This window comes from Amphiura filiformis, chromosome 9 (genome assembly GCF_039555335.1).
Source record: "Amphiura filiformis chromosome 9, Afil_fr2py, whole genome shotgun sequence".
Lineage (NCBI taxonomy): Eukaryota > Metazoa > Echinodermata > Ophiuroidea > Amphilepidida > Amphiuridae > Amphiura > Amphiura filiformis.
Window position 1 is genome coordinate 26897786 of NC_092636.1, and position 13476 is coordinate 26911261.

At 36.8% G+C, this 13476-nt stretch overlaps 1 protein-coding gene across 2 annotated transcripts in view; it reads left to right on the plus strand.

Annotated features, from left to right (window-relative positions):
* Window positions 1-2325: 2325 nt before the first annotated feature.
* Window positions 2326-13476, plus strand: part of LOC140160813 (minichromosome maintenance domain-containing protein 2-like) — a 31624-nt gene continuing 20473 nt past the window's right edge. For both annotated transcript variants that reach the window (XM_072184122.1, XM_072184123.1), the window contains exons 1-7: window positions 2326-2550; window positions 4552-4609; window positions 5835-5893; window positions 6739-6842; window positions 8517-8618; window positions 9169-9273; window positions 9856-9923. In XM_072184122.1, the coding sequence (XP_072040223.1) occupies window positions 2401-2550; window positions 4552-4609; window positions 5835-5893; window positions 6739-6842; window positions 8517-8618; window positions 9169-9273; window positions 9856-9923 (646 nt within the window). In that variant the 5' untranslated portion in view covers window positions 2326-2400. The remainder of the gene's footprint in view (window positions 2551-4551; window positions 4610-5834; window positions 5894-6738; window positions 6843-8516; window positions 8619-9168; window positions 9274-9855; window positions 9924-13476) is intronic.

The window sequence follows — 13476 nt, forward strand, 5'->3', positions numbered from 1 at the left end:
GTTTCAGTGAAATATGAGGTCATGCGTCATAATTTCATTATTCATTATTTTGGAAAATTTTATTATTGTCAAAACTTTCATTTACCTATCTTAATACTAATTACGGCATGTCCGTCCGTCTCTCTGTCCATGGCGCTATCGCGTTCAGCGCGGTGCATTATCGCGTTCAGCGCAGTGCGTTATCGCGTCTGGCGTGGTGCGATTATGCGTGCTTTCGCGGTGTGCTATCGCTGGTGTGCGCGAGAGAAATACCGCATCCAGCGCTGAAAGCATTACAGTGTGACTAACAGGTGCATCTCATCGTGATCGTACCAATTATAGGCCTATTTTCAAGACATGATTAACATAAAAATCATCAGTTATGGTAAGGCCTATATATAACCCATTTGCGTTCACATACTTTTATATACTTTAGACCAACAATTTAGCAGTTATGAGGCCCCAAAGTTTCCATATTCCCAGGATATCTGGAGGACCCCGGAAATAGGCCTATCACGAGAACCGCCCGACCCGAGAACATGAAATCTAGTTACCTATATTGTTGATGAAAGACAAGCTCAAAACAGGTATTAATGCTTAGATCATCATTAGTATTCATTACAGACATTTTGTAACATATTGAGAAAAAATGTGAATTTGTTTTTTAATAAAATGAAAAGAAATTTGCAATTTTTATAATCATGCACTAGAAACTTGATGAGGTTATCCTTAAATTTCTATTATTTACCACATCCTCTACCCCTACAACTAAGAATAACTGCTGATTAGGCACAAAAAAATTGTTGTGTTGTTCTCAACCGACCGACCCTAAATCCTGAAAAATCAGGGTCGGCATTTTTGTTTTTGTTTTTTTGAATGATGATTTTTACAGATTTGTTCAAAAAATCAATGTTTTTCACTTAAAATTAATATTTTATTGAAAGACTAGTCTTTAATTGATGTCTAACAGGTATCCAGAAGTCAAAATTAACAAATGTCCCTAAATTGGAGAAGCATTATTTAATATTTGTGGGGATTTTTAAAAACTGAAGGTTTAAAAAAAAAAAAAGAAGAAGAAGAAAAAAAAAGAAATCCGACCGACCGACCCAACTTTCCCATTTTCCCACTTGAGGGTAACACAACAATTTTTTTTTTTGGCCTTATGATCAGCAGGGGATGTCAGATATTTTGAGAGTTTCAATTTTGATTATTTCCATCTCAATTTTCAGATAATTGACTTTTTTATGCAAATAATGAATGTTTTGGTCAAATTGAAAAGGTGATGCGGGCAGGTGACAACTAATAATTTCATTACATAGGCCTATTAACGCTCCCGTATCATGACAGGGCATTTATATCCAGCTACTTACCACTTTGTATTGGCTTCAATTGCTTGTGGGACTTCAAAAAAATCCTTCAAATTTAAACAGGAGGTGTAATGAGAGTGGTCGGCTACTTTTTATTTTCAGTGTCGCTTATATGGCCCATTCTTGAAGGAGTTGGGATTTGTCAGTGCCATTGTGTGTGGAAGGTCTATCAGGTCTTTAGATTCTTCTTGGGAAAGAGGAAGATACATTATACACATCTATCTTGACTTGGCGAAGTTTGTCCACATCAAAATCTGTTTAGCATATAAAGTCCGAACTTGTGCCATCATGCCATTTGCACTTGTCTGCAAGCGGAGCGTATTTTGTTCTCATACGTCAGAACGGCACCGCTCCGAGTTGAGTTGAATTCAACTCCCAGTGGTGCTGCTGCCGCGGCAAAGCGGTGGAGTGATCAATATCGGCTTGCCGCTGGTCACCGCTATAGCGTTTCTTATGCCTGCAAAAATTCACAAAAGGCCACATCAGTCATGCCCAGCTGTGTGTACACCGTTCTATATCAAACCAGGGGTGCTGGGGGCCCAAAAAGTCCCCTTTTTGACCCAAAATGTCCCATTTGCAATTGTAGCGAGCAAAAAAATGAAAGGTTTTGTATGCCTTTTTGGTCAAAAAAGGTCCAAATTCCCCCCCCCCTTGTCCACAAAGGTCCAAATTTTGAAAAAAGTCCACTTTTTCAAAATTAGCCCCTTCCTCGGGTCTTAGGCAGGATTTTAAGGTTTGGGTGTGTAAATTCAAAAAACTGGGTGTGTAAATTTAAGAATTGTGTACAATAGGCCATGTGGGCAAAAATGGGTGTGTATTTACAAATTTGGGCGTGTAAAACACTCCCTACAAGCTGGCTGCCTAAGCCCTTGCCCCCCCCATAAATCCAGGTTATGGGCCTGGTTATGAGTCCCACCTATTGCGAGGTGATCCGAGTATAGCTGATGAGTGATGATTTGTTTTGCAATTTTCAGATTAACCTGGTCCTGGATTGCCCTGGAATGAAGGCATCAACTTTGTGGGCAAAACTCAACCAACCCATGCTTCACTACTAATGACTCATGAGTCGATGACCACCTCAGGCTCAGCGGTAGATGAAGAAGAGTTGCAACTCTTAAAAGAAGCAGCCTTGGTTTACTTGGACCAAACATCTCAGTTGCCTCTGATAAAACAGAGATGTGAAGAATATATTCATAATAAAGAGGTAGGCTTTTGACTCGCTCAAATTCAAAGATTAAAAACCGACAGAATCCAAAAGAATTCAACTTCAAGTGTAGGTTTCATATACTAGGGACTCCCCAGCAAACACAAAACGTTTTCGACATCATTCGCAAAAGGTTATAAAAGGTTGTCGGAAAACGTTTAAATGTCGGGTAATATAAAGGGTATATTAAGAGTATAAAACAGTTTCATAACCTTAAAAAACATTTTTTGATAATATACTGCTCAGCAAACAAAAATGTTTTACAGAAAACGTTTAAATGTCGGGTTATATAAAGGGTATAAAACGTTTTGATAACATTCCAAAAACATTCTTGAAAACTTGATACAAAACATTCTAAACAGAATGTTATTTTGGGGTTGATAAAATATTTTGCGAAAAATGTTTGCCCAAAATGTTTGCAATAACGTTTTAAAAATGTTTTCATGACCTTTATATAACCCGACATTTAAATGTTATTAAAATGTTTTGAAAAAACATTTTAAGAACATTTATGTGTTTGCTGGGTTCAAATATTTTAACATAATGTTATTTAAGTATTGACAAAATATTTGGCAAAAATGTTTGCAAAAATAGTTTACAATAACATTTTTTGAAAACATTTAAAAATATTGTTGTAGTGTATTTTTCATACAAAAGCGTTTTAAAAGCGTTATCATGACCTTTATATAACCCGACATTTTAATGTTCTTAAAACGTTTTTACCTAAACCAAAAGCCAAAATATAACTTATTTAAAACGTTTTCAAAACGTTTTTGTGTTTGCTGGGTCATGATCACCTACCTCAGGATCAGCGGTAGATGAAGAGTTATAGAATTGCTACAAGAAGCAGCATGCATTGGTTTAAAAGGACCATACATGTCACTTGCCTTTGATAACAGAGATGTGACGAATATATTCAAAAGTGGTATGACTTTAAGCTCAAAAACCTAAAACCAAAATAGAATTCAACTTCCAGTGCAGTTTTCAGGAAAATAAAGAGCTAGGCTATAGATGAGCAAGACTTCTGACATCAATGCCTGACAGTATGCGCACGCATCATCACAATTTCCATTGTTTTTTGCCTGGCAGTATGCACGCACATCATATTTTGTTCAGGGCTCGTGTTTTTAAAACTCCCGCCACATCACAATAAGACTATTGAACAGTGTAGTGGTTGCATGGGGTTCACTCAAGCATAAAGATATACCAGTCCCTTGCCTTTGTTGATAAACATTGAGGTCAACTCATCTATATGAGTATATTTTGTATCTTGTGATTGTAATAAAAAATACTTTGTGCATGATTTTATTCTACCCTGGAGAGTAGTTCTCTAATTATTGATTGATTGCCCAACATTGTGTGTGGTCGCACTTTAGAGCAGGGGTTTCTAACATTTTTCAGTTTGGACATGAGGGCCAGTCACATTGTACATAAGTTTATAAATAACAATTACATGATTCGCAGCCCACATTCCCAGAGCCTACATTGGGCATGATCTCAAAGTTCAAATGTATCTTGTGCCTGGGCCTGTGTAAGGCCGTGTAAAATTAATATTTTGGTTCTCGTCCCTCCCTCCTCAATTTCTGGGATTTGTCAGATTTTTTTTTTTTTTTTTTAGATTTTTCAATTTTTTAGACTTTGGAATGATTTATGAAATCTTCATACATATAAATAAGTTTATTAGAGAACAAGCATCACTTCCAAGTCTTTTTGTGGTACTCTAGGGGTTTATCCTCAGAATCTCACATTTGAAAAAAAAAAAAAAAAAAAAAGGGTACAAGAATTGAAAAAAGAAGCGGGAGAAAAAAAAAACATATATAAAAAACTGGTGGTCGGGGGGTGAAAAAAAAAAAAAAAAAAAAAAACACCTCCCTCCCTCATCAATTCATGAAAATCCTCTGGACGAGAACCACAATGGACGAGAACCAAAACATTAATTTTATACGGCCTAACTTCTTTCACTATAAATAATTGGGGATTTGTTATCTGTTTTTCCCTTAGAATGTCTCAGCTGGTGTGTTCTTCTTCATGCTGACTGTCAATCCCTTACAGATAGAAGGTATGTCAAAAGTTTGCAGCTTGCATTTCACCTTGTTTGATTTACACACAATTTTTTTACAACTTTAATCACTGCATGTATGAGCTTGTATGTACATATACTGTACGTAGTTTAATGTTGATCTTCCAGAAGTTGATGTACAGTATCATGAAATGTTAATGCCATCTGCAATTTGTAGATATAAAAATCCGGATAAAATCCTGATCCTTGATCTCTCTCCTTATCATGCTCAAGTTCTTTTCTTATTATGTAGGTCTATATCATGTATATGGATGCATTATTCTTCCTTTGTATTCTTTCTTACCATGCTTACGTCTTTGTTTAATTCTTTCTTCTTTCATCATCTTCTTGTGTGTCATCATCTTTCTTTGCTTTATCTTGCTTCTTTGTCTTTGTCTTCTTTCTTTCAATCTTCTTTATATCCATCTAATTCTTCTACTTGAACATATGGAAAAGTTGAGTGCATTTGCTCAGCGATTGTCATGCACGCCGCTTAACCATGGGAAATCATGGGTGAATTCCCTCTCTGCTGTTCTATCTACCCGCATGCTGCTCATGTGTTGATAAAATTTACACGAACACGCCCGGAATTAGCATGTTAAAAGTATCTTTATCAATAAAAACCTCACTTCAAAGATTTCTGATGATGAGAACAGGGTGTCTTTTTAACTTTAAAGCTTATTATTACGCTCAAAATTCTGTGCCGTCAATGGAAAATGTGCTAATTTTTCACTTTTTTCGGGGGCTACTCGCGTTAAATGTAACAGCCAATTAAAGTGACAGGACTTTTTCTAAGAACACAGCTGGTTTATTGACCTACTTGAGCTAAGGATTCTTGTGATATAAAACTTGTTTTGATTGGATAAGGGGAACAGGGTGACATTTGGCCCTAAAATACGTTGACAAATCAGCCGATAGCTACTATCGAGCATGGTGAACCCGGATGTCTATTGACCGGGGTCATTGATCGTCAATAAACTCCCTATGCATGATGTGCGTGCATGCATGCATGACGATAGGTCATTATTGTGCATACTCATAGCACAGTTGACTGGTCAAATCTTTTCTGCACGAAAGTGGGCCTAACTTTTCCATATGTTATTCTTCTTCCAAATATAATTCTTATTCATCTGTCCCTCTTTTTCCTCCTCCTTCTCTTTCTCCATGCAACTTTTCTCAATACATGCAGATACCATCCAATGAGGTAATATTCTGTTATTTTCAGATCCTCTGAATGATGTTGTTCTCCATAATCCCAAGTTAGCAAAGAAAATCTTCCAACAAGTAAGTAATCAAAATTGATGAGATTCATGCTAAAAGAAACGCAATAGCCCCGGCATTGGCGGCACCAGGAGTTTTTTGGGGGCATTGAGGGGCAAAGCAAATTTCAGGTGGGGAAAAATCAACAAATTTTCCTCAAAATTGCCGCTAAAAGAGAAATTTTTTGTAATTTTGGGTTTTTACTGGGGGAAACGGGGGTGGGGGAGGGAGCAAGAGTTCTACATTTGCCTCCCCCTCCCCCTGTGGCGCCGCCACTGAGCCCCTGCAATAGCAAGCAGGGAAACTGAGAACAGACAACTTCACAAAGAGCTACAAAGTATCTACCATTTTTCACCCTGATGTGGCAGTGTTGTCAGTGCGCATTTCATTGGGCGCATGCAACTTCATTCACTAATATTTGCTCACAACACTGGCCTACACGCGCACACGCTTAAAGAGCTTTAAAGATGCCTGCGCGAAACAGCTGCCTCAACGCGTTGACATCACTGTCACATCAGGGTGGAAAATGGTAAATAGTCCATTTGACTTCTTCAAGACAGTAGCTTCTGCAAACACACAATGAAAGGTGGTGTGTCTGTAGGGCCCATCACTACTTTATGATGCATCGCAAGCTACAGATGCTCCCGATCACCTTACCCCTCTGCTCTTTGGGTCTAAACTCTATATCTTAATTTTGTCTATTCTGAAAATATTGATCACTTGGCAAATGCTTGACAAATTAGCAAAAAATCTTGCTAAAGTTAACTATAATTTATAAATCCTGTCATGCCTGTTGGCTTAACTTTATTTTGTTTAGTTTTTAATGTCACTAAACATGCTAAAAAACTCTTTTGTTTTCTTTGTTGCAGGTATGCCTGACTACAATCCAATGCTTGTCATTACTTCCAGGTGATATAAAGAGCAGCCAAGTCATTGTCAACCTAAAAATAACACATCTACCTCCTTTTCAAAGGTTTGTACTTCTACATAAATCACTTAATCCTCTTTTGGGGTTTTCCTAAGTGAAAAAGAGGAACAGTCCTTCATTCAGTATAAGGTAAATTCAAACATATAGGAACAGCAAAAAATGATGCAAATTTCACTTTAAATTTTTAGTCTATTGTGATAAATATAGACCTGCAAAACCATGTACAAGGTTTTGTCCTCATCAATGTCCCTCTTTTTGACTTTGCCCTCCTGTTTGCTGTACCCCATGAAAAGTTCTGGCAATGCCACTGGACAAGTGACATTTATTACACTGTCACAATATAATGGACCATTTTAACAGCCTTTTGAGGATAGACACCATAGGCGTACATCCCGGGGGAATAGGGGATAAATCCCCCAATATTTTGCTAGGGGGGATGGTCCATACAATAATCCCCCATGTTGACACCTGTATGTTGGTTTCTGACCAAATCAACCTCATATTTGGCCATCTTAGCTCCAAAAGTGCAATTTTTTGCATGCTTCACGTACATTTATTCCACTTTTACACCATATTTCATAAGTTTAGCTTCAATATTGCTAAACTTTTTGTACACTTTGCGCGCATTTGTACCATAACCTTATTCTGTTGCCAAAAGGTGCTGGATTCACTGTACTTCAAGCATTTTTTCCCAACCCCATCCCCGATGTCAAAAAGAAATCTATATGCCACTGATAGACACTGTAAAGCAGAAATGTTCCTGTGATTAATTTCTTTGTGTTTTGGTAATTTCAAGCTGACGGTGGTTTTATTATCTATAGGCATTGACAGTTCCACAACCTCTTTCTAAACTTCTTGGATGAGAAGATAATAGAAGACAGATATTGAACCGAAGGCCTACATATGTAATTACAACCCAGCAAAAACAAAACGATGTACAGAAAACATTCAAATGCCGGTTTATATAAACATGATAAAGGTATAAAACATTTTGATAACATTCAAAAACATCTCTTGTTTAAGAACTTGCTGCAAAATATTATGACATAGGTGATGCAATCAAGCAAAATGAGTCGGATGTCGGGAATATTGATTTTTAGATATAATCAATAATAGTATTCAACTTCCTTTGTATTTTATTGTTCTGAGCAACACTAAAATGGAACCATTAGTCTAAAGCAGTATACAGACTTTTTATTGTACGTACAATATTGTATGTACGTTATTAAATCTATTGCCATTCTATTTCCAGTAATGTTTAAGTTCTAACGAATGTTTGATGACGTAAAATCGATAATATATTTCTGCTAGATATTGTATGTAACATATTATCGATTTTTCGTCATCAAACATTCGTTAGAACTTAAACATTACTGGAAATAGAATGGCAATAGATAAATAACGTACATATTGTACATACAATATTGTACGTACAATACTGGAGTCTGAAGCCCGCTTAATTATGATGGGGTTTTCAGCAAAATAAAGCTCTGAGAATGGCTCATATAATGATATATTGAAAACGGAATTTTGATTTTGATCAACATCAGACTCATTTTGCCTGATCGCGTCATCACATATGACAAACAATTTGCAAAAATCATGTCTGCCAAAACTTGAATATTTTTAACATTTGGCAACATTTTCTTGACCTTTTTTTATATAACCTGCAATTGACCATGTTGACTACTCTACATGTACCTGACATTATTTTTACAGCTATCACATACATCCATTGGACTTGGCTGCATGTAGGTTTGATTCTCGTTATTATCAATTTAATGGAATAGTCATAAGTATGACAACACCAACGGAATACTCGTAAGTAACACCACTTTCATTCTTTCAATTATGAAAACTTATGAAAACTTTTTTTATGATGCGCTTTCAAAGTATAGCAAGAGTTTAATAATATGACAGGCAAAGATACTGCAGCAGGATTTAATAATAAGGGGAAGAGGTAGCCAAATTGTGACTTTGCATTAAAAGGTTTCAATGCAATCTCCTCAGTCTGAGATGGGCATCCATAGATAAAAGTGTCTACAGTCAAATCCGAATTCGGAAAATGATTGCGAAGTGAGCACATTTCTTGTAAGTGCAATACCCGGTGCGGCGTTACAGAGCGCTCATGACGCGATGTCGATGACGTGTGCATTTAGGGCACTCATGACAAGATGCTGTCTGTGGACTATAGAGGCGATCACATTGAAATGCATTTGAGGACAATTGTGCGTATTATTGCGGAACCTTCTTCTCGTGTAGAGTCACCAAATCTCTCAACTGATATTTCTGACTGAAGCCAAGAATGTTGTATTAAACAACTGCTGATACCCATTTGGATGACTTTTTGTTATTGGTATATTTGATTCAGTCAAGTGGCCAAATATAGATGCCCTGTGAGTGAATGTGTTGGAGCAACAGATAACCAGTACATCAGGCTACATACAGCAGGAGCCAAGGAGACCAATACCATCAGGTAATTACACCCATATTGGAATGTGACTCATGGGGACTAAAATTGTCTCCTGTACTTTGTTGTTATTCATGTTAAGCCTTTGGCCAATGGAGATTATATCATTTAAAAAGGTATGATTTATTGCAGTGTCAAGAAAAATTACGATGAAATATGGGGTAATGTTTTTTGGGGTTTTTTTTCTTCAAAAAGTTAATGAATTATCCAAATTTTTATGGAACTTGTTATCAAAAATAATTATTTTGTTGCTGAATGGTTTGCTTTCATTTTGGAAGGAACCTCATACTAGTTTTGATTTATAGAATTGACTCTGTGATGGAGCCAGGTTGTTTTTTGGGGGGCATTGAGGGGGCAAAGTGAATTTCAGGAATCAACAAATTTTGCGCAAAATTGCCGCAAAAAGTGGAAATTTTCGTAATTTTGGGTTTTTACTGGGGGAAACAGGGGGGCAAGAGTTCTGACTGGGGGAATTTGCTCCCTCATGCCCCCCTGCGTGGCACCGCCACTGATTGACTTCACATCTGCACTGCCAAATGTTTGCTGTTTCATTACTTTCCCTTTTTGCATTTTCTTCAACATCTCTAGGAGAGATTTTCACTGCGTATACTGTGGTTCTACACTCATTGAAGATGTCAACTGCAGAGTTTTAGGAGGTACAGTCTGAATACTTTGAATTACCTTTATATTTATAACATGTAGGCATACTGGTTGTACATTACTTGGCACATGCTTTAGGGAGCACAACACTAAATAAGCATCCCATAGGATAATGTGTGATTTCGGCCTACTTCAAGCGTCATTCCTGGCATCCCTGCAATACTTGGCAAAATAAATTTGGTATCAAATTAAAGTTCTGTTTCTAGCTGTTTCTGTAGATTCCAAAACTTTTGTCGGCATATATCGATGACCGTTGACTTTTTTCGCTAAAAAAAAAAAAAAAAAATAAGGTCTAAAAATATACAAAACACACCACTCACATTTCAAAATCGGAAGTTGTCTTAATCCACCACAGAGAATTTTGAGATAAACTGTCCGTTTTTTTTCTGCATGTTATCATTGAAGACACTTGTCAAATTCATATGAGCTGATATTGAGTGATTTATAGTAAACATGTCGGTAGATATGGTCGCTACAATCTCATATTCACTATGGACTATATTAGCCGAATTTCGTTCTTACATAAAATGCATATAGTGATTTAGTGTTGTGCCCTCTTTACTGAAGTTAGGGCTGACATTACTTGGCACATGCTTAAGGTGCGCTTCAGACTCCGTATTGTACGTGCAATATTGTATGTACAATATTTTTCGTGACGTCAGAAAGTATTGCACGTACAATAAAAAGTATGTACCGGGAAAATATATATTTTGCCACAACGATTTTGAATTAAACATGTTATTTGTGATATCTTAATTCCCCTAGAACACCACAGTTAAGCGTCCGAAATTGTAAGTGGGTTTTCTTTTATTTTGCCTCATTATTTCGTTAAAATTACTCGAAAACCCTCCTAAGAGTTGTTACTAATAAATATTTCATAATTTTGGGCAAAGAATAGCCAAATAGTTGACCGAAATCGTATATTTGCACCAATATTTGACTGAAATCGTATATTAGCATTACCGTCCCTTCGTGGCTTTATTGCAAGCCAAAGTGCTGCTAAATGTGAAACGAGATTACTTGAAATATATATTTCAGAGTTGAAAGAGTTTCAGCTACACGAACATATTTCTGAATATGTCTCTCTGATTGGTTGATTGTCAAGAGGATTACGGCATCCTCAAAGCCTCCTGCTGTAATTCTCTATTTGATATCTATTATAGGACCGATCTTTTGAAATCCATACAAGCGTGTCAAATGAAATAGTCTCGAATCATTATTTGTGCACGATACAACGTTGATAGGCCTACCGTACGTCATATTTCGGAATTTTATTGAAAATAGGCATAAATTATATTGAACAGGTTGAATGCTGGCAAAAGTAGACAAAATAACTATGGGTCGATTTACATTAATCAGTGTCCTGGGCCTGGGTAACATTTAGGACTCCTTCGCATTCTAAAACAATACTTCACCAAATGTCCTTGCTTTCATTTTCTCATTTAATTTGTTTTAATTTTAATTCATTTCTATATCCACTGGCTCTGTGGTAAATCCGGCGGTATTGCCAAATATTTCTCGTCCGTTATCCGTGTTAATCTATTTATTTATTAAAATCCTGTAATACAATGTATAGGCCTAGTGTATTTGATAACAAAGTTGTTTTTATTTTTGATTGGAATTTGGGGTTCCATAGCTTTACAAGTGGTCTGTTTTTACACGATTTCATATATAAAATATGTTTGGGCATGGCGGAATTAGTATATGATTAAAAATAGACATACTCTTAGGCCCCCTTTTTTAATGTTTGTACATTATTAATATTAATATTAATATTAATGTACAAAATGCAAACGAATGTATATATTTGATTGTTTTGTAAACATTAAATTTGATGTTTACTCATAATTATGTCTGGAAAGTCAGGGATAAAACTAAGGAGTATATCGGTATTTAGTTTCCTGGGAAAGTGGATCAGATGAGCAGTGAGTAAAAACATTCCCTCTAAATGTTTATTTTATTTTTATTTGTTAATGAATTTATTAGGCCTACTGGTTAAGTGCAGAAAAAAACCCAAACGCACTCTAGGATTTTTCATCAGCAGCAGTAGAAATTTCTCTTGCATAGATTTTCGGGTGACCTCGCTTGGATTTAGCAAACAATGAACCGTCAGGGTTATAGCTCGTTATTTAATCTGATTCAACTCGTCAGTGGCACGTATATTTATTGGACGTGCAATACTTTTTGACGTCACAAAAAATATTGTACATACAATATTGCACGTACAATAAGGAGTCTGAAGCGCACCTTACTGAATTATTTCCAATTCACCTTTTTTTAATATCCTCATTTGACTGGTATGCAGTGACAATGTGTGCATCCACAATGACATAATACCTATTTCACTTGTGTTCAAGGCTTTCAAAAATTACCGAAATGGCCTATTGGGTAGTAAGTACCTTATAGTTTAAAGATTATGGTCTAGGATTTCACTTTTTCCTGATATGCCATATGCCCCCACCCCCCCAAAAAACCCTGAGAACTCTGTCTCTACAGGACTTTCTAAAACTTGCAACATATCCGTCACATATGTATAGCATACACAGCGTAAGATATAGTCTACTTGATAATGTTATCCAGGAGCGTGAGTTGGTCAGATCTGCAAAGGTTCCAGCTATGTTTGTAGGCATGGGTGCCGGGCATGGGTGTTGATGCCTGAAAAGTTGCACACATCATGATGGGATAGCAGATGGACATATAATTAGTGCAGGGATGCAAGTTGTCAGGTTTTTGCCTGAATTCAGGCTTTTTTGTAGTCCAGATTGACATCATTTGTTTTATTTTCAGTCCGTTTTAGGACCATTCTGCTCATTTTTACACTGTTCTTCAGGCTAATTTAGGCCTTTTGTCAAAAGTGGACTTTCATCCCTGTTAGTTGAAAGACCTAGCAAGAGTTTACTTTTGCGTAAGTTTTGCTTTTGCCAGAAAACAGGTAGCGAATGCATGGGATATCAAGCATAATGGTTAAAAGAGGTGGTGGCCGGGCCACTGGTGCTATTTTCATTGGAAATGACATTTTCACTCATATCAAATTTGCTTTTCACTGCTCAGAGTGAACATTAGTTAGTGGTGTGTGTAGTATGTTATTCAACAACTCTTCCTATACCTTTGTACAGGAGCCAACCGTTGTTAATCCGTGATGAATCCACAGTCCAGTAGCGTATACGCGAACGCAAGGTTACGCGTACGTGTTACGCATGAGCGCGTAAAATTCGTCATGCCTGGAATATATGTGTAAACATGAACTCGATCTCTTATGTTGGCGATACAGCTAAATATTACCGCTTTATTCTTTAGTTTTGTTGCTGATATCAACAGAGAAATACCGCGATCTTTTTGTAAGGTTGAGTGGCAATGACAAAGCGGACATTCGAATGAAAGAATCATGTAAATTAGACATCTTTAGCTTGTTTCGTTGTTGAAAGGGATTCAATCATGTTTCACCGTTGTTCATCACCGATTAACAACTCGCGTCCGGCACGTATGCATGATTTACTTCGCTCGGGCAAGTAAACCACTCGGACGACGCGGATGCATCGTTGTTAATCG